At 38.9% G+C, this 22,649-nt stretch overlaps 1 protein-coding gene across 2 annotated transcripts in view; it reads right to left on the bottom strand.

Annotated features, from left to right (window-relative positions):
• Nucleotides 1–10,691: 10,691 nt before the first annotated feature.
• The window catches only part of plpp4 (phospholipid phosphatase 4), a 51,781-nt gene continuing 39,823 nt past the window's right edge, over nt 10,692–22,649 (bottom strand). Inside the window, exons 6-7 of one of the 2 annotated variants that reach the window (XM_074646701.1) lie at nt 15,519–15,689; nt 10,692–14,006 (exon numbers count right to left, since the gene is read on the bottom strand). In XM_074646701.1, coding sequence (XP_074502802.1) covers nt 13,795–14,006; nt 15,519–15,689 — 383 coding nt within the window. In that variant the 3' untranslated portion in view covers nt 10,692–13,794. The remainder of the gene's footprint in view (nt 14,007–15,518; nt 15,690–22,649) is intronic. The other variant, XM_074646703.1, reaches the window with a different exon arrangement.

The raw sequence follows: 22,649 nt of genomic DNA on the forward strand, positions 1-22,649 counted from the left end.
TTTACATCGTCCGCATACATTGATATTTTTGATTCCAAACTATTTATTCTCAAACCTTCTATGTTGTTATTCATTCTTACTTTTTGTGCTAAGATTTCTATAGCTATAATAAATAGATACGCAGACAGTGGACATCCTTCTTTCAATCTTCTATATTGCTTAATTGTTTCAGAAAAAAAACATTGTTTATTATTTTACACTTTGGATTACTATACATTACTTTTTATCCAACTAATTAAAGAGTCTCCAAAGTTAAAATATTCTAAACATTTATAAATAAAATCCAAACGTACTTTATCGAAAGCTTTCTCAAAGGCAGCAAAAAAAAAAAAAAAAATGAAAGCAGAGGTTTTTGTTGAGTCATAATATTCAATTATTTCAATTATTTGTCTAATACTGTCACTGATAGATCGACACTGTAAGAAGCCACACTGATCTGGATGAATAATATTGGGCAGTACTAGTTTTAATCTGTTTGCAAGACATTTGGCTAATATTTTAGCATCGTTACATTGTAGTGTGATTGGCCTCCAATTCTTTAGAGTAGTGGGATCTTTATACCTTCCACCTGAATCTTGTTTCAATAATAGTGAGATTAAACCTTCCTGTCGAGTTTCTGTAAGTTGTTTTTTGCTATATGACCAGTTGAAGGTGTTCAGCAAAGGTGTTTTAACAGACTCATAGAAGGTTTGATAAAAGTTTACAGGTATGCCATCGGCTCCTGGACTTTTTACCTTTTTCAAAGGAGTTAATAGCTTGATGTAATTCCATCCAGCGTAATAAGTCCCTCACAAGATTTTTTTCTTTCTCTGTTAACTTTACGGTATTATCGTCTTGAGAATTGGGGGTAGTATTTTGAGGCAATAAATCCTCTGGTGGGCTCTGTAAGGAGTACAATTTTGAAAAATAATTATGTTGTACCAGCAAAATTTCCCTTGGTTTTTTTCAATGATTTTATTTCCTACTACAAGCTTCAAAACATTTTTCTTTACAGTGTTTTTATACTGCAGATTTAAAAAATATTTGGTTGATCTCTCCCGATTTTTCCAGCCATTCTATTCTATTTCTCAAATATGATACGTTGGCTTTCTCTGCACATAGTCTTTCTAACTCTCTTTCCTTGTGCTCAAGATTGTCCAGTAGAGCTTGTGACACATTTGTATTATTGTCTACCCGTTCTGTTAAATCTTCTATCTCAGCTATCAATATTTTTTCTGTCTCCAAACGATTTTTATTTTTCCTTGAGCTGTATTGAATGCAGTGTCCCCTTAAGGTGTATTTTAAAAGTATCCCATATAATCAAAGGATCCGCTGTATCATTATTCACTACAAAGAAATCTTTTATGAATTTGTTTGTTGTATCTATAAACTCTTTATCCTTCAATAGCTTCTGATTTAATTTCCAGTATCCTGGACCCCTATGAAACGTTGTGGTACAAATGCTCAAGGTTATAAGATGATGATCTGACCTAAATCTCTCTTTAATCTCGACTTTATTCATTTTTTGGAGTCAAAGAAAATGATGTTAAGAAATAATCTATTCTGCTAGCCTGATTTCCTCGTCTCCATGTATATCTTGTTTGCTTTGGATTTCGCAATCGCCATATGTCAATTAAATCTAGTGAGGTCATGAGGCCAGAAATAGCATTATATGCTCTAGAATGATAATTCTTAGTTTGCATGCCTTTTCGATCCAGATCTACATCCAACACAGTGTTGTAGTCTCCTGTCATTATCAAATTTTTTATCATGTAGTTTTTCTTTTCTTGCAACATGTTGAATATATCTTGAAAGAAGAGTGGATCATCAGAATGAGGTGCATACAGATTTACTAATACAAATTCTAGGCTATCCACCAATATATCTTGTATAATATATCTACCTGCTTGATGTATTATTGTATCTTTGACCACAATATCTACTTCCTTTTTATACATTATCATTACAACTTTAGAATTTGAGCATCCGTGTGAAAAGTATATGTTATCCCCTCCACTCTGTTTTCCATTTAATCTCATATAGTTGGGTAGAGTGAGTCTCTTGTAAACAAAATATATCATAGTTTTTATCCGTAAGCCAACTAATAAAGTGTCCCCTTTTCTTCCTATCAGCTAAACCGTTACAGTTGAAGCTTGATATTACTAACTTAGACATATTTGATCTTCAGTGGATTCTATACTTTCATGATTCTTGAAAAAAAAAAAGGATGGAAATAATAATAGTGACACCAAAACAACGGGAAGGGGCTGAAAATATTTCCTGTTTCTTCCATCCTCTGATGATATATTTTCTATTGTCATATTTCTCTCCCTTTTTAAATAGCGTCTAAGAGAAACATTTTACTATAACAAAACATCCAATCCCAATTTATGAGCGCAAAACTAAGAACAAAAGATCATAATTTTTTTATTTTCTGCATTGATGATCTTTTGTTCTTAGTTTTGCGCTCATAAATTGGGATTGGATGTTTTGTTATAGTAAAATGTTTCTCTTAGACGCTATTTAAAAAGGGAGAGAAATATGACAATAGAAAATATATCATCAGAGGCTGGAAGAAACAGGAAATATTTTCAGCCCCTTCCCGTTGTTTTGGTGTCACTATTATTATTTCCATCCTTTTTTTTTTTCAAGAATCATGAAAGTATAGAATCCACTGAAGATCAAATATGTCTAAGTTAGTAATATCAAGCTTCAACTGTAACGGTTTAGCTGATAGGAAGAAAAGGGGACACTTTATTAGTTGGCTTACGGATAAAAACTATGATATATTTTGTTTACAAGAGACTCACTCTACCCAACTGTATGAGATTAAATGGAAAACAGAGTGGAGGGGATAACATATACTTTTCACACGGATGCTCAAATTCTAAAGTTGTAATGATAATGTATAAAAAGGAAGTAGATATTGTGGTCAAAGATACAATAATACATCAAGCAGGTAGATATATTATACAAGATATATTGGTGGATAGCCTAGAATTTGTATTAGTAAATCTGTATGCACCTCATTCTGATGATCCACTCTTCTTTCAAGATATATTCAACATGTTGCAAGAAAAGAAAAACTACATGATAAAAAATTTGATAATGACAGGAGACTACAACACTGTGTTGGATGTAGATCTGGATCGAAAAGGCATGCAAACTAAGAATTATCATTCTAGAGCATATAATGCTATTTCTGGCCTCATGACCTCACTAGATTTAATTGACATATGGCGATTGCGAAATCCAAAGCAAACAAGATATACATGGAGACGAGGAAATCAGGCTAGCAGAATAGATTATTTCTTAACATCATTTTCTTTGACTCCAAAAAATGAATAAAGTCGAGATTAAAGAGAGATTTAGGTCAGATCATCATCTTATAACCTTGAGCATTTGTACCACAACGTTTCATAGGGGTCCAGGATACTGGAAATTAAATCAGAAGCTATTGAAGGATAAAGAGTTTATAGATACAACAAACAAATTCATAAAAGATTTCTTTGTAGTGAATAATGATACAGCGGATCCTTTGATTATATGGGATACTTTTAAAATACACCTTAAGGGGACACTGCATTCAATACAGCTCAAGGAAAAATAAAAATCGTTTGGAGACAGAAAAAATATTGATAGCTGAGATAGAAGATTTAACAGAACGGGTAGACAATAATACAAATGTGTCACAAGCTCTACTGGACAATCTTGAGCACAAGGAAAGAGAGTTAGAAAGACTATGTGCAGAGAAAGCCAACGTATCATATTTGAGAAATAGAATAGAATGGCTGGAAAAATCGGGAGAGATCAACCAAATATTTTTTAAATCTGCAGTATAAAAACACTGTAAAGAAAAATGTTTTGAAGCTTGTAGTAGGAAATAAAATCATTGAAAAAAACCAAGGGAAATTTTGCTGGTACAACATAATTATTTTTCAAAATTGTACTCCTTACAGAGCCCACCAGAGGATTTATTGCCTCAAAATACTACCCCCAATTCTCAAGACGATAATACCGTAAAGTTAACAGAGAAAGAAAAAAATCTTGTGAGGGACTTATTACGCTGGATGGAATTACATCAAGCTATTAACTCCTTTGAAAAAGGTAAAAAGTCCAGGAGCCGATGGCATACCTGTAAACTTTTATCAAACCTTCTATGAGTCTGTTAAAACACCTTTGCTGAACACCTTCAACTGGTCATATAGCAAAAAACAACTTACAGAAACTCGACAGGAAGGTTTAATCTCACTATTATTGAAACAAGATTCAGGTGGAAGGTATAAAGATCCCACTACTCTAAAGAATTGGAGGCCAATCACACTACAATGTAACGATGCTAAAATATTAGCCAAATGTCTTGCAAACAGATTAAAACTAGTACTGCCCAATATTATTCATCCAGATCAGTGTGGCTTCTTACAGTGTCGATCTATCAGTGACAGTATTAGACAAATAATTGAAATAATTGAATATTATGACTCAACAAAAACCTCTGCTTTCATTTTTTTTTTTTTTTTTGCTGCCTTTGAGAAAGCTTTCGATAAAGTACGTTTGGATTTTATTTATAAATGTTTAGAATATTTTAACTTTGGAGACTCTTTAATTAGTTGGATAAAAAGTAATGTATAGTAATCCAAAGTGTAAAATAATAAACAATGTTTTTTTTCTGAAACAATTAAGCAATATAGAAGATTGAAAGAAGGATGTCCACTGTCTGCGTATCTATTTATTATAGCTATAGAAATCTTAGCACAAAAAGTAAGAATGAATAACAACATAGAAGGTTTGAGAATAAATAGTTTGGAATCAAAAATATCAATGTATGCGGACGATGTAAACTTTCAAAATCAACCAAATGTTGCATCCTTTACTGCATTAGTTAAAGAGTTGAATAACTTCTCAGTAATTTCCTGACTAAAACCTAACTATGATAAATGTACTGTGCTGCGAATTGGATCTCTGAAAGGTACAAATTTTAATATCTATAGTAATCTGCCCACTAAAATGGTCAGATGGCCCAATAGATGTCATTGGTATACATATCCCTAAAGACATGGACCTTATCATGAAGGAAAACTTTGATAGAAAGCTACATACAGTAGACAGAAAATTAAAAAGTTTGGGGAATGACTAACTTAACTTTATATGGAAAAAAATAACCGTGATAAATTCCTTAGTGATTCCTCAGTTTATCTATATCCTCATGTCATTACCTACCCCAGGAGAGGAGCTGTTTAAAAAATATGAGCAAAATGTGTTCAATTTCATATGGGGTTGGAAGCCTGACAAAATTAAAAGAGCTTATCTGTATAATGATTACAAACACTGTGGACTTAAATTGTTAAACCTTAAGGCACTCAACTTTGCACTAAAAGCATCCCTTATACCTAAATGTATCTTAAATCCGCAGTGGTTTTCAGCAAAATGCTTGAGGTCTGCTCATCCTCTGTTCCACAAAGAACTCTATCCTTACCTCCAGTTAACTGCTTTTCAGTTCACTATATTAAAGAGAAAGTCATTTCCATACTTATCCGGCTTTTTGGAAGAGGCCATAGTCAGTTGGTTTCAATACCAATATCATCAACCAGAGTGAAGTTATGAAATCCAGAGCCAAGTGTTGTGGTATAATAGAAATATTTTGATTAATGATCACCGTATCTTTATTGAATCAATGTTTGAAAAAAGGAATATTATTTATAAATGACCTCTTGAATAGTGGGGGCGAAATCAAGACTTATGATGAATTTAAAATAGTATACGGTAATGTTTGTGACCTTTTTACATTTAATCAACTCTGTGCAGCTATACCTCAGATCTGGAAAAGGAAGCTATTATTATGTACAAAACAAATGGCATGTTACCCCTACATTAAGGACACAACATGGATGAATAAGACAAAAATAAACAAGAAAATATATCAGTTATACATGCAACTTAAACACATTTCTGCTACACCAGTAGCTATCCAGTCAAAAATGGGGGTATTTGTTAGACAAATGTATCCCATGGAGGAAAGTATATGCATGTATTTACACAACTTCTTTTGATGTCTCCATTAGAATTTTACAACTAAAACTAATCTACAAATTCTTGCCTACTAAGAGAATGCTAAAAAAAAATTAAAATGGGGCATCCAACAAGGTGACATATGTAGATTGTGTGAGGAGGAAGAGGAGTCAGACATTCATTTATTTTTGGTATTGTAAGGAAGTTGCATTATTTTGGATTAACGTTGAAAAAAGTGGATCTCAGTCTACAAATCAAATTTCTATAGTTGTCCTTTATCTATAATGTTTGGTGATTTAAGGGGTGATGAAAAAAAAAAAGGAAAAGACCTGAACAACATCATCATTACGATGGGGAAAGCATTTATATTTAAAGCTATAAAAAGACAACAGTTAAACACTGAACATTTCAAAATGTTTTTGAAACATCAGTGGGTTCTTGAGAGGGATGTTAATAGAAATAAAAGAACAGAATATCATTTTTGATCATGGGTGGGCTACTTTGAGTCAGGGTGAGGATTGGAGTTAAACAAAATTAATTAATAAGTAATGTCGACAAAAAGGTCAACTAAAGGGATGTAAATATGTCCTTTTTTTTTTTTTTTTTTTTGTCTGTAAAATAGAATAGATAACTGTGTAAGCGAATGTGTCTAAGTGGATATCTATATGTAAGCGGGTGTGGATATAGACATATGTATATACTGTATGTGTGTGTGTGTGTATCTACACACTTAGTCAAAATTGTTGGTACCCTTCCGTTAAAGAAAGAATAAAAAAAAAACAATGGTCACTGAAATAACTTGAAACTGACAAAAAGTAATAATAAAAATTTATTGAAAATGAACTAATGAAAATCAGCTAATGTTTTTGAATTTTGGTTCAGAATCATTTAAAAAAACAAACTAATGAAGCTGGCCTGGACAAAAATGATGGTACCCCTAGAAAAGATTGAAAATAATTTGACCATAGGGACACATTAAACATTGGTATCATGGTGTGTACCACACTGAACATGGACCACAGAAAGCTAAGGAGAGAGTTGTCTCAGGAGATTAGAAAGAAAATTATAGACAAGCATGTTAAAGGTAAAAGCTATAAGACCATCTCCAAGCAGCCTGATGTGTTTAGGCAGTTGATCGCACGCTAAAATACCCAAGAAATTTGTCCCATTAATAATTATTTTTCTAACAATGCTAGTTAGTTCTATAGTATTCATAGTGTTTTAGTAGTAGTCCATGAGCCATTTTCTCCTGTTTGAGCCAAAGTGGACTTAATGGCAGACAACCCCGGAGGACACCAAATCATAAAAAAGTGAGGCTGGAATATGCCAAAATGCATATTGACAAGCCACAAAGCTTCTTGGAGAATGTCTTTTGGACAGATGAGACAAAACTGGGGCTTTTTGGCAAGTCACATCAGCTCTATGTTCACAGACGCCAAAAATGAAGCATCCAAAGAAAAGAACACTGTACCTAATGTGCAAAATGCAAGAGTGGCGTTAGGAAAAGCGTCCTCTTCAAAAGTTGTGAAGTTTGGTAAACACGACCTCAGCTGAATGCTGACTATATACACAAAGTGTAGGTAAAAGATGGAGCTAGTGACATCTCATGAATACGCATGGTTGACAGGCCTTGAGGTTGCCCCATTCACACTACATACATTTTTTTTTTTTTTTTTTTTTTAAAAACCCACTATATTGTAACTCTACCGACATTGCACCGCTTTTTTTTTTTTGGGAGATGACTACAAGCAAAATTAGTGGTGTACTAACACACATCTACCAATTTAAATGTTAACAAATCATTACAGCACAGATACATCTCCTAAATAATTTTAGGAGATGGCATACAAGAGATGACCCCCATCCCGCTCACATCCACCCCATTTGTCCCTGGATACATGCTGATATCTATTACAAACAATACCACCCCATACCCCACCCCCTCTCACAGATACATCTCATAAAGAATTTTAGGAGATGACATGAAGGAGATGACATACTTCCCTTCTCACACCATTTGTCCTGGATACATGTTAATATCGACTACGAACAACGCTAATCCATACACCCTCTCACAGAATAAGCATGGTTGACAGGAGCCATGCTGATATAGCCTGCAAACAGTACCAACCATCACATCATCAAAAGCCATAAACATTTTGACCACAACACACTGGGGTTTGCTTGAACTTTTATGAGTACTGTAATAAAAAAGACACCTCTTGGATACAGCGGAGTTCACATCTAGGGATACAACTGTGTTTTGTTCACTGAAGCAGGATCCACAGGAGGGGGTCTTCTTTTGTTTACAGAGCAACTGATAACATCTTGGATACAACTGACTTTTTTTTTTTATCTGACTCAGGATCAACAGTATGGGTCTTCTGTGGCACACCAAAAAGGCAAAAACATTTGGTCACAGGGACCAGGGGTTTGTTTGAACTTTTAATGGTACTGTAATAAAGACACATATTGGGATGCAACGGAGTTCACATATAGGGATACAACTGTGTTTTGTTCACTGAAGCAGGATCCACAGGAGGGGGTCTTCTTTTGTTTACAGAGCAACTGATAACATCTTGGATACAACTGACTTTTTTTTTTTTATCTGAATCAGGATCAACAGTATGGGTCTTCTGTGGCACACCAAAAAGGCAAAAACATTTGGTCACAGGAAGCAGGGTTTGTTTGAACTTTTAATGATACTGTAATAAAAGACACATATTGGGATACAACTGTATTTTTTATCTGCATCAGGATCCACAGGATGGGGTCTTTCTTTTTTTGTTGTGGAGCAACTGATAACACCTTACAGCAGACACCTTTGGACAACTACCAATAATTAACATCAGCCCTAGGGTTACAAAAAGGACACCAGGGTCACCAAGGGTTCACCTGTATCCCCACACACACACACGCGCGCGCGCGCACACACGCACGCGCATGCTCACGTGCACGCGCATTTCACATGCACGCGCAAACGAACCAGTCCTATACTACTCGCCTGTGTAATTGCTGCTACGTGGGTGTTTTACTGTTGTGAGTGCTCAATGTGCCTTGAAACTATATTATACCTAGCAGGAAGCCAGTCTCTCAGGATGAATTATGCCATTTTAACAACTCACTGTCAACTCCAAATAAAGTAGAAGTGATATTTACCAGATGAAGAAAGACAATTATTTGGAAACACACACCAAATGCCATTTACTGTAGTTTCAAGTGTGAGGTGAAAACTGGATATTCTCCCAGCAGGGCAACTCTCTTCACTTGTTACAGAACTCATGTCTGATTGAATGGCTTGTTACCAGACATCTCACAGTTTTCTATCAGCCGAAGAGGGCAGATGTCTGAGAGTAACAACGCTATTGATCTGTGGTGTCTTCATCTCGCTATTCAGCAGGAATCATTTTCATGAGTGACAAGACCACGAGGGTTAACAGCCTGCATGATTCAGGGATTATTTTCAGCCCCTTAAAATTTAAGAATTTATTTCAAACTATAGGCTATTATCTGCAGTTTTGAGAGTAATGCATTGGGAGCACGGACATTTTGGCATACAATTACCAAAATCAAGTTACCTGGTTTAATTAGTTCTCAAAAGTTAAAATGAGAATGTTTGTGACCCTGGATGTATAAAGAGAACTGGATACAATGTTGGAGGCGGGATTCCCGTTCATTCAAGTTGCTCAGTAGCGCATAAAGCCAAAATAGCTCATCTTCCGGCGATCTTCCTCATCCATTGGGCCCATAGAGCCTGACTTTCCTGCCTCCCAGCTCTCGCTCCAGCCTCGGTGTGTTCTCATTCACATGACTGGAGGAAGGGAAACAACTCTGGATTCAGCTATTCGTGCATTTTACAACTTTTAGGATCTAATGATTTAAATGAGGGCTATTCAAGTGTTCGTACTGGAAAGTTGATTTATCTAAAAAAAAAAAATATCCGCTGAGTTACAGAGGTCTCTTCCAATGTAAGTCTATAGGAAAAAGTATTTTTGGGCCCAATGGCATCACGTGACGGACCCAGAAGTTGTAGTACCTATGTTTGGCCACTACGTAAAATTTGCTTCAAAGCCCAGCGCTCTTCCTGGGTGTGACCAAGGCCTATGGAAAGGAGGCTGGGTCATGCGTCATCAACGCGTTATATCTCCTGGGGTATAGCACACGCGCAGTAAAATCTGGCCTGCACTCGTCGAAATTGAACCAATCGTAATGCACGACCGCAGCTTGAGTTACACTGCGCATGTGTTGTACCCCATACCCCAAGACCCATGTCCCAGCCTCCTTCCATAGGCCTTGGGTGTGACCCAGCCGCCATGTTGAAAACAGTCAAACCAAAACCAAGCACTACCCACCGGCCGGAGCAAACATTCTCATTCTACAGCTAAACAGTGAAATATGTTTCTGAAATAATTTGAGGCAAGAAATAGGCATTACAGTAACAGAATCTTGATTCATATTCGATCAACGCTGCTTTGACAGTTAGATTGGAATTAGCAAGTTTTGCAAGCGCAGATAGACAGCTGCGTTAGAGATTCCTCGACTCTGATTGGTTGTTTTTCAGCGTTGTTAAATCATGCAAATGCCACTAGGAGTACTAAAAGGAGGCAGAGGAACATGATTTTTTTCATAGATTATCTGTCTCATGCACTACTGTCAGGATATACTGACCGTTTTATAAAAATAACTTTGTAATTATATTTGCTCAAAGTTACCGACTGCAGCTTTAAACATACCCACGTTTATTGGAAACTCTCGAAACAAAGTGCAACACAACTGATGCAGAAAAGCACAACACACACTTAGCACAGAGGTACATTCACAAACACACGCATACACACACTCACACACACACACTGCAATCTGACAGCAGCTCCGTTGAAGCATGTATTCATTGAACTGAACTTGTCAGACTGTTCATTTTGCATATAATGAGGAATAACGCAGTAATACATATGTTCTGATTACAGGGCGGATACTTTCCATATAAACATCCTCAAACCTTGATTTGTTTCCCAATGATGCGTTGAATCCAAGTGAAGAGGCTCATCTCAGTTTAAGGCTCCAACGATCACACTTTCACAAGATACATTAGGCTCCTTTGTTTTCTTCATGGACACATTTCACACAGCTGCAGTCCTTTATTGTACATAAAGTATATAAACAGCAAAACACAGCTCAAAGAGTTCTCAAGGCCAGACATGCTTATTCATAGAAAACAGTCTTTTCTCACAAATGGAACTGGCATGCCATGAACAAAGATTCTTAAGTCTTACACTCTTTTTTTCTTCAGACATCTATTCATTATAATTGATAATAATTTTCATTATTCTTATTTTTTTGAGTCACTTTTATCCCTTCAGTCCTTGGGAAGGTGAAATGAGTGAAAAGAAAATTCCACAGAATAACACGCACTGGTTGCCCTTGTACATCTGATTTAGAAAAAAAAAAAAAGAAATGTGTACTGTATTATAATCTTTTTTTTTCTGTCTCTGTAGAAAATTATTGAACTTTCATTTCAAAATGACACATTCAACATCTGCTACAAAAGTATTTATAGCACCAAATCAAAACAAATCATGGAATGATTTGAAGTGGGAAACTTAAATCCTTTGTTGATAAAGCAAAAATACCGTTACAGACTTCTGAACAACATTTTTTTCCAATATACACTGCACCATCTAATAGGATAATACTAAAATGACAAAGTACAAACATCAGGCTGCCAAGTCAGGCGAATGCAGGTCTATAGAACATAATGCATTTGTGTCACAATCACTTCATTCACAAATCAGGCCGGTGCTGAAAGACTTGTGGAACCAGCGAGGAGGTTACAACTCTCGGAGTCTCGTCAAGTCCCGTCACAGAGTCTGGTGTGCAGAGTCGAGCACCTTTTTCCCTCTCTGCTGAAAGGTTCACTCTGTGTAAAGTTTCATTTTGTATTGCATCCGTGCAGGATAGGCCTCATCAAAAACCTGCACACACACACACACACACACACAGTTTGAAGAAGCTGCCGATGGGTTGCATTAGTGATAGAGGCTTAATTGTGGCTGATTTGATTAAATGATGTTTGAAAGAATTTTTGAACAGAGAGAAGCTTTCCTCGTCTACAGCAAACAGCAGCTTTCTACATAAAAACATGAGGTCTTTTGACAGTGAAGACAAATTTACAAATAGACTTGACAAACATTCTGACAAGATAATAAAATGACAAAATAACCATCTACATTTGGCTTTCTGCTCGTTTCATATCGTGCTGTTTTGATGTGCTATCGCCTGTTTTTCATCCTTCACTTTTCAGTGCAAATATGTAATCGTTCTTATTTGGGTTAGATGTAAAATGAGATTGCACCTTCCCATTAATGTCACAGCAATGGCAAAAAGGACTTAATAACCAAGGCAATAAAATGATCCATCCTTTCTAACAAAACTTGTAAGAGGCTACAAATTGCTTTGTTGATGATAGGGAACCAGTAATTTTGCTAAACAGGGTGCATACAACCCAAGCAGGAAAAACAGCTACAAATCATTGGTGTTTATTTGGATGTGCTTTCCGTAAATTAAGGCTGGAAATATTAATAAATAATTGAACATTTACGGATGAATAATTACAATCGCTGCCCCGGGTTCAGGCCTGCCGTCTCCTGAATGCTAGATTGTCTATTTGTGGGGCTCGAAGCCATTTGGAATGCTCGGGCCGTCTGTGGGGTCCCTCATAATGTGCTCATAAGCAGCAGTGGCTGACCTCCGTTAATGAGGATTAATGCAGGATCAGACTGGAGTTTGTGCCTGTCTAGAAACACTTCCACCACGTCTGTCCCACCTGCCTGTTATAGATTGCACTCATTGAGCTATAATGTGGGTTTATGTCCCCATGCAACCTCTGGGAACATGTGTTAAATGCAGGGCTTGGGAAAAATAAAGTTGGATGGTGACAAGGAGAGGAAGAGGCATGGCGATACGCAGGACTGCACTGGAAAACCATGCAAGCCCTGTGAGAATAGAGAGAAATGGAAAAATAGTTGAATGTAGAAGGGTAAAGCTGGAGAAACTTGAATACTGTCCTTGACAAGGACCAGTGCTTTTTCTCCAAGAGTGTATTGGTTCTATATCTAGCATTATGTTGCAATGGGCAACCAAAAATGACTAAAAGTAGCGCAGTTTAAATGAAAATGCAGCTAAAAGTCTATCTGAAACACACAGAGTGTCATTGTCTGGTGCTATTGTTGCTATCAAATCCCATAATTAGTTTCTTAGTGTGACATATAACACATAATATTCTAGCGTAACTGGATGATTTCATGGATTGATTGCTGTGACATTTCATGGGATTTCTCTGGGTCTCCCCAACTTGCTGTCCCAATCCTTTAACAGCCAAACGTTATATATTCTCCAGCATGAAACAACCTGCCAACCACATTTCTCATTATGCAAAGAAATCCAGCAAAACCTGGCAATATTTTCATCTTCCTTCCCAGCCATTAGTAACACTTGTTTTCCTCAGGTTCTCGTCATGTTTTTCTCTCTTCCCTCTCAGCGGCGATGTCCCATATTCGTAGGTTCCTCTCATACATCACATCTAAATATAGACTTTCACGGCTGCTGAGCAAGAACCAGATATATTTAAAAAATAAACACAAAAAGAATGTAGGTGTCACCGAGACGGGGGTGCAGCAGTGTGGAGACGGGTGAGGTGTGTTATCGTCCACCGGAATGTGTACAAGAGCCAGCCAGTCACTGGGAACGGGGAGGTGTGCTCGGCGGCTTGGTGAGGGTGTTGGGGGGAGTCTCGGTGGTGGCCACTAGTCATACTGGCCCTTCAGTCAAGCCCTCCAGGGGGAGGGTGGTGGCATTGTCCGTGGGCTGCGGGTCGTCCTGGGGGTGCGAGGGCGCGTGGGCGGCGGCAGCATTCAGGCTGGCATAAGGCAGGTGGCAGTCCATGTGCAGAAAGGGTGGGTAGTGCTGGCGGTAGCAGAAGTACGCAAACAGCAACCCGATCACTCCTCCAACAACGGCGTCTGCAAAGTCACAAAACACATACATTTCACGGTTATAGTTAAATTTGGCTTATGTGGAGGAAGAACATTAGGCTGTATATGTGCAATAGTGTTCCAGTGAGCATCCATCATGCCTGGCTAGTTTAGAGGGTGATGAAAGTAAACTGAAAGGCAAAGCGATGAATCTGTTCTGCTGAGCACTGGGCTCTCTAGCCTCTGGACAGGCTGTCTCTGTCATTTTGTCATCTACGCTGAACAGTTTCGTATTATACCTGCCCCCCTTTAAGCTATAATCCATCATATAATACCACGCTGAATATGAAGCCTATATTGCTGGGTATAGATCAAAATGACATGGCCAGCTGGTGGCTGGAACAGCTGAAGTAGAGGATCCCATCAAATCAGAATCACCATACTCCCTTTATTTTCTCCTTCTGGGTGAAAATGCAATATAATATAACATTGATTTCCACCATTCATAAACTGCACAATGCATGAGCTTGCTTCCATGAATGTTTCATCGACTCCTGTCTACTGAATTTAATAGACTGTGACTTGATGCAATATATTAGTTTGGTGGCCTCATTGAGACAGTGATTGGAAGCCCAGCCTTTCCCCCTGGAGGACGGAGCGCACTTCCAAAGTGCAGAGGGGTGGTGAGAATTATTAGAATCCATCAAGCATGGCTCAGCAGCCAGGCTAATGGGGGCTCCCAGCTTGTGTTTACACTGAGTGCAGATTGGGGGCCCCCTCCAGTTTTTAATGGGCTGCACCAATGCTGCTTGCTTACAGCCTGCCAGGGAGGAGGAAACATGTAGAGCTAAGAAAGAGGACTCTGAAAGCGGTGTTGTACTTTTGATGTAAATAAACCCTGGTTGTAAAAAGAGCTGTCTGTTGTGTAGCGTCCCTGCTCCACAGGAACATATGGCTCTCTAAAACTAATTAACACCATATGACAGAGATGCCATCATATTACCACATATTCTCTCCCACACCCCACCCACATACGCAGTCCCTTCCCTCTGTCCCTACAAGTCTCCTTCCAGTTCCTCCGCACCAGATATGCAAAACCGAAGCTTGTAATTATAATTCTGCAGACTGCTGAATTAAATGCCACTTCACTGTCTTCTGAGGCACTTTTCAGGAAATCAAAACCCTGACATGCTACAGCAGCAGCAGACAGAAAACAGCCACACATTCCCAGTCTGTTGGGCAAATAAATAAGCTGCCGAGCCTGATTTACTGGACAGTTCTTTAGCCTTTCCTTGATTTGTCAGCCATACTGATAAAAGTAAAAAAATGTGATTACAGCAGTACAGTTTGCCTTTATAAATTATCTGTGATAATAATTATAAAAGCTCCTTGAGCCAGGTGTGATTGAAAGACTTCTGCACAGAAATCCTTCTCAGGCTGACACAAGCAGATTTAACACTATGTAAGTTAAAAAAAGACGCAGCATTTTTTGTTGCTGTCAGTAATGCTGATTAATGCAGGAAAATCGTATTTATGTGTCCCCTGAGCTGTTAGGCGGACCTTGCCAGTGGTGTTTGTAGTCGCAGGTCCGGGACAATGCAATCATCATAGCGCTGTAGAGAGGCAGCACCATGGCACAGAGGCGCCAGCTACGCCCTCGACCTTGATCCGTAAAACACTGCAGCTTCCCCGCCAGGTAGAAAGAGGTGAAGCCGAGACCGGAGAATGCAACTACAGAAAAGTGGGCAGAGAGAGAGAAATAAAAAGAAAGGAGTCAAGATTGAACATTAAATACAGCATTCAGATTCTAAACTCTTGTAAATCAGCGAACACATAAACCGTGAACATTTCCCAAGGGACTTCCTTGTAAAAGTCAATTGCACTGCATGATGGACAAGTCTGCAACAGTTATAGTGCAAAATAATAAAATCAACAATGAAACGGACAGCTATAGTGTGATGACGAAGCATTTTAGACAGAACAAGGTGTAATGAAGAAGGCAGATGGCAGATTTGCAGCTCGTCCGCTGCCACCGACTCGCAGGTAAACTCACTGAGGGATGAAACTTCAGTCTGTTAGGAAAATACCTCCGTCCTAAATCACTCTGTGCGACAGGTGCCCTGAGAGCAGGCGGAGGCAGACAGACATCCACATCTACCACGGCTCGGCTGTACTTAGCACAACCCAATCCCTGATGGAGACTTATTAAGCGATGTGCATGGTGTTTGTGCGTGGCCTCAGTCTGCATCCCGGAGCCAATACACAGTGCTAAATTAGATTCTTAATGACTGGTGTCTACTGTGTCGTTTACACTGCCAAACTGAGATAACATTACAACATCACATCACAACATTAGTATTGAGCTGATATATTAATACATAGTTGATGCAAAATATTAATTTTGTCCAGCAGCTGTCCTCTGAACAGGCAATGGCCTGAGAGTCTGGGACATCAGCGAGAGAGAGGACAGTGGGAAGAAAGGGCAGAGGCAGAAGTCCTGCTGTCAGAGAGCAGGCTCCATTAAGAACTCAGCATTTTCCATTCGGCAAATTAGATCAATACATTGGATGGCTGGTATGATGGATATCGTTTGCTTGATTGCATTTTTCCTTTAAAATTGACTCCTATATTGAACACAGTACTGTGGTATTTTGGTATGTATAGTGTACCGTATGTTTCCTTGTTGTTGCTACTCAGCCAACATATCCATGTAAACTCATGTGTATTAAATGTGGGCAACAAGTGGGTATAGGCTTGAAAAGTAAGCTGTGTGGGCCCCATAAATGCTTCTGGGAGGATATATACATGTAAGCGTCTCTGCTTTTCTACGCAGAGATAGGTGTTTTGGGTTGCTATACAGTAGGTTGTAGAGGCCACAGAGGAATTCAAATGTCCACCTCCCAAATCCAACAAAGAATAGTCCAGCTCAAACAAGCTGACTGGTGGACTCAAAATGAAAACCGGGAACTGAACTGGACACTGGATGGTTTAAACCCAATTTTAGTCCTGAATTGGTCGCCAATTGGTCGGTTGTTTGAATTAATTTTATTGGAAATGTCACCGGACAAAACCAACAGCAGTTTTGTGGTTACACAGTGTGAGCAGCCACGTTGTGAACAGTCAATTGATTTGTACAGTGTGAGCATAAAAGTGGCAGGGCTGCCCATGCAGATTAACATGTGTAGTGTGAGTTAACACTACATACAAGATTAATAAACTAGGTGTAATGTTCATTTAAGATCTTGCCTGATCTTAAATGGTAAATGGCCTTGCATTTATATAGCGCCTTTCTAGTCTTCCGACCGCTCAAAGTGCTTCACATGTTGGCATTTACACGCCCATTCAAACACTGATGACAGAGGCCATGCAAGGTTCCAACCTCATTCACACACCGATGGCACAGTCTTCGGGAGCCTTTAAGTATCTTGCTCAAGAACACTTAAACATGCGGACTGGAGGAGCCCGAGATCAAACCGCCGACCTTTCCGATTGGTGGGCGACCCGCTCTACCTCTGAGCCACAGCCGCCCACAAGCTCTCTGCAGGTCTTTAGATTGCGGAGGAAACGCAGACAGCAGTGGGTGGAAGGAACCTTTTACTTCCTTGAAAAGTAGTTCCAGGGACTAAAAGTCCCGCTAACTTTTGGTGGAAACCCGGCTTTAGTTACCGTAAGTATGTTAGCATTCTAACATTTGCTAATTAGCACTAAAACGAAAGTGCAACTAAGTTTGACGACAACTTCATTAGTACTCAGGGCCGGTTTTAGCCTGCTACAGTATATTAGGGTGGGCTGGTATAATACGTGGGCATCTTGGGCACCAGGTGGCCCAGAGGTTAGAGAAGCGAAATAGTAGCCCGAAGGTTGTGGGATCGAATCCCCCCCAAAAAATCTGGCAAAACGACAGCTGGTAACCAGAGGGTTGTTAGAGTCAAGACAAGATGCAAGCTCCTGCCATTGTACCCTTAAGCCTCTCCAGTTAATGGCTGTGTGTTTGTGTATAGGGGTTCCCTATTAATTTCCTCATAAATAAAGTAGTATTATATTATATTCTAATATATAAAGAACAATTGGAAGCAGGGAAATTGGGAGGTTGTGAAGCAGTATTTCTCAATTTGCTGTGATATGTGTCAGTGGAGGGAAGATTGATTTTCATCCTTCATCCAGATTTTAACATAATCAACTCAATAATGCGTTAATCAAATGGATTCTGTATAGCTGACTGTATGGGCCCCTTGGGTGTCCTATAGTTAAATCAATCTATATGGAGAGCAGTGAACATTTTAAATTTGCAAAAAGTTAATTGAAACCCTATAAAATCCTTTCCTGAGTCATCATCACCAACAAAGTGTGCCATATGGGTTTAACGGACAACAAGACATTACGTTGATGCTTTCTGGCTCAGTTCATCAGTCCAGTGCTTCTGTTCAGAGGTCATGATGAAGCCATCTGAGATCCTCGGCCTCAGCCTCCCTCAATGCCCCTTCATCTCACTTCTCATCGACCTCTTCACATTTCCAATCACACTGTGACTCACATCCTTCATTTTAATAGCTCTAACCATAGCTAAGACGATTACATTACTCATTTGGATAGACAGAAGTAAATTATGCATGAACCGGTGACTCAGTCTGCTTACTGAACATTTTAACTTCGGAAAATTCACAGCAGTTTGACATGAGACAATCACACATTTTCCAAAACACCCGGTCACCCGTCTTACAGTTTCTCTCGAGCTGATCCACCAATTAACTAGATAAAAACATGTATTTCTTTATCGCAATGTCACCTTTATTATTTGAACAATAATACATTGCTTATTGCGGTTCCTTACTTACTCCAAAAACATACTAATGATCCATTTGACACAATACATAATTTACATAATATTCTGTTGGCTTCTCTGCTGGTTTCTTGACTTTAGTTTTAGAATTGTAACACAGATATGAAGAGATTTAATTAAACCAAGCAAAATTGCATTTTAATTATTAAAGTTATCATTAGGAAAAATGGTTCACTGTAGCAGTAAATGTGCGTGCTTCACTTCCACACTGCATACGAACAATATGTTTGCAGACACAGTGAGTCAACATCTTGAGAATAATAGAAATGCTTCGGGGATATGAATAATGCATGAGTGAGGACAGGAAGTGTGTGTCCCTCACACGCAACTACACATGCACAAAAACAAATTTCTACACGTAATATTAGCATAATTAACTAAGCCAATATATTTGCAGCCGAAGGTGACTTAATGAATACTGGGTGTACCCAACAACCACTGAAGGAGGATTCCCAAGAGGCAGCAGGAGACTCGGAGAGGCCAGAGGACAGAAAGGAGGCCGACACAGGGAACAGCATCTCGGTAATGAATCCGCTTTGTGGATTTAAAAAACCTTGATGAGTAATTCCCCTGAGACAAAACAAAGATGCGTAATGAGAGTGATGAGTGCAGTGTGATTGTTGTTTTTTTCATCTTCAAACAAGCACAAGGTTTGTTCAGAGGATGCAAGCAGTTTCAGAACAATATATGATAAATAACAACACCGTAATTCCATGTGTATGTAGGTATATTATAAAGGCATATCAAATCAGCATGAAAAAAATAACTGTCTTCTATGTGAGGCACGTGTAACAATGTGTATTCCATCTATCATACTGAGTATCGTAAATGTCACAGCATTGAGGGAGGTGGATACGCTACTACCCTGGAGTCTTTAGTTGCTGTTTGGGAAAGCAATGAACATAGAAAGCATGCTGAATTGACCATAACTTAGTCGTCAAGAGTCGTTTTACACAACTAACATTACTTGCACCAGAATTCAGTTTGGATTTTGAGTGAAATGCTGGATGGATCGCCATGACATGTTGTGTTCCCCTCTGGATAAATTACTAATAATTTGGTAATCCTCTGAATATCCATCATCAGGTCAAAATTTTAATTGTCCAATAATTTGGTTTATGTAGAAATGCTCATAAAAGACGTTCCCATCAGCCTAGGTTATTTGCTAATTAGCAAATGTTAGCATGCTAAAACACTTAACTAAGAGAGCGAACATTATGTTAGGTAGGTTCGATCCCCGGCTCCTACTGTCTGCATGTGTCCTTGAGCGAAACACTGACCCCCAAGTTGCTCCCGGGGCGCTTCACAGCTGCCCACTGCTCCTAAATGCTTGGGATGGGTTAAATGCAGAGGTCAAACTTCATGTATGAACCTCTATGTATATGAAGATTGTAATAAAGTTTAAGTTAGGTAACTATTTCAAAGCTGTTTGCAGCTTCATAATTATCAATACTTTGTGAGACGATAGTTTCCGTCTACACCTCACTCAAGACAACCTGGTTTCACGGTAGGGCGTATAAATAGCACGACATTTCAAGGACATTCAGCGTGTCATGAGGATGCATTTTAGGCTTTTCGCGTGTCATTTGCAAGCAACAAAACTACAGTAACGTCCTCAGTTAGGTCTAGGGAACACCACTCACTTAGGTTTAGGAAAATCATCATAGGTGGGCTTAAAATACATACGGAAACAAAATAACATAAGTACGGAAAACACGTCACAAATATCACTAACTTAACTTACAAAACAAAACAACAGTTTCGAACACCAGTCTCCTTGTTGAAAGTCCAGTGTTTGTTGGAGCCATCGACCTCCCCTCCCGCCCACCATAAGCAGCCTTTCTCACTTTTTATTCTACATCACTAGCTCTGAGCACAGCATATTTACACGGATGCGTTTACATTGCAGTCAGTACGACTACATGGAGTACAAATAACACGCCAAAAGCAAGACAGGCATTCTCATTGCATGTTAAATGCCTTGCGCATTATCATGTCATTCACGCCTTTTCCTGCAAACGGGCTGCTCATAAATAGAGTAACTGTATACTGCATATTGGCATTCTAAGTACACTTTATTTAGTAAATGTTCCACTGTTAAGGTATGTCTGAGCACTGTATGACTCAATGTTGTGTGTGAGTATGGTGGGGGTGGAAGGGGTCAGTGGTGAGGGAGGTTCTGCTGCAGGCGACAAGCAGACAGACAAGGCAGACCTTGTACAAAAAGTTCTAAATGCGATGAGGTAAGGAAGGAATGGCTGGTAAGAGGAGAAAACAGGAAGCCACAGTAGATTACGAGGTGCTCTGGTGAATCTGTTATGGTTTCTGACAAGTGAACACAAGTAGATAAGTGCTCTCTAAAGTACAGGGTTGGGTCAAAGCCTCTGCAAAGTCTAATATTTGTGGTAATATCAGTCTCTTCACTCTTCCCCCCCTGTATTTCTGTTGAAATATCTATCATTGAACTACCGGACCACACACAGACACACAAAGTGTCTAACCAATCACTGAGAGTAGCGGCTCTGTTTTCCATCTCCCTTCTCTCTCTTTGACCTTTGACCCCTGCAGGAACCCGTGGGACTCCAGTCAGAAGCGATGCATATTAACTAACCACTTGGGCTCTGAATCAGTTTCATCCATTAACATTTAAAAGTCCAACAGAAACTCATTATTAGCTCTGTCTAATTGCTGCAGCACTCCTACTCAAGCTGTTCCTCAACCTCTTTGGACACTGCAGACGGCCTCAAGTGTTCCTCAGTGAGTTATACTAAACATATGAGAGCATACTTTGCAGAAGTTTAATTCTCTTCAGACAGTGAACTAATTTGATGTCTATCCCAAGCTGTGGTTAATTTAATATAGATAGTTGTGTGCAAGTGAAAGAAGATTCAAAGATGTGATTAGGTCCCTCTCTCAGAATTTTTTTTTTTTTTAAAGTGCATATTAATTGATCATATCTAATGTCTTAATATGCACAAGGGGAGATGGTGAGATGAATACCAATAAGAAGGAGATATCCTACAGCTAATGCTTTAAGGCCTGCTTGATTTATAGCCGTGTATATTGCTGCAGTGGGTTCAGAGGAGTTTGTTTTTCTCTTTCTGAGACGTGTCTCCTCCAATTTCTGTGATTCTGTTTCGTTGCTATGAAGTGAAGAAAATAAATTAAATCACGGAGAAACTGAGTGGCTTTAAAAACTTTGAAATGCAATAATAGTTTGTGTGCTTTAGAAAATAGCTGTCAAACACTGAAGCCTTGTGCATATTTATACATTTGTCCAGGCTGATTCTGATGGATTAGTTTGGGTTTTATTTTTACCACGCAGATTATCCAGCTTTCTTTTGGGAGAGGCAAAAGTCTCCGACTGCAAATCAGTTTTATTTCACCTATAGTCTCAGGCTTCAAACCAACAGAAGTGGTGTTGCAGATGCCACTTCGACTAATGCTACATTCACTCTTGTTTTCGGTCTGCCCTATTCCCTGTCCATGGCTACATTCGTCTGGCTAAAAGCTCTGTAACGTATGCGCGGTCCACAAGCGTTGTCCTGGTGAAAGGGGACACAGACAGGAAATTGGATTTCTTCTGCTCTCTGGACGTGCTGGCATTCGGGTGCTCCCTGTGTCCCCGTCGCACGGCTCTCTCAATCACTTTCTCACTCGCAGCGCAACAACATAAGGCTATTAGAGCTGCCGCGCAGATGGATGTAATCCATACACAGTGCTGTAGTGAATTACAGAGAAATGTCCCTCTCTGCTTTTTCTAATGGGACACAGCCAGCACTTCAAAGCGTTTCTATTTAAAGCAGGTGTCTGAGAAGCTGTAAGTAATGCAACTTTAACATTGTGCTAAA

This window comes from Sebastes fasciatus, chromosome 9, assembly GCF_043250625.1.
Source record: "Sebastes fasciatus isolate fSebFas1 chromosome 9, fSebFas1.pri, whole genome shotgun sequence".
Taxonomy (NCBI): domain Eukaryota; kingdom Metazoa; phylum Chordata; class Actinopteri; order Perciformes; family Sebastidae; genus Sebastes; species Sebastes fasciatus.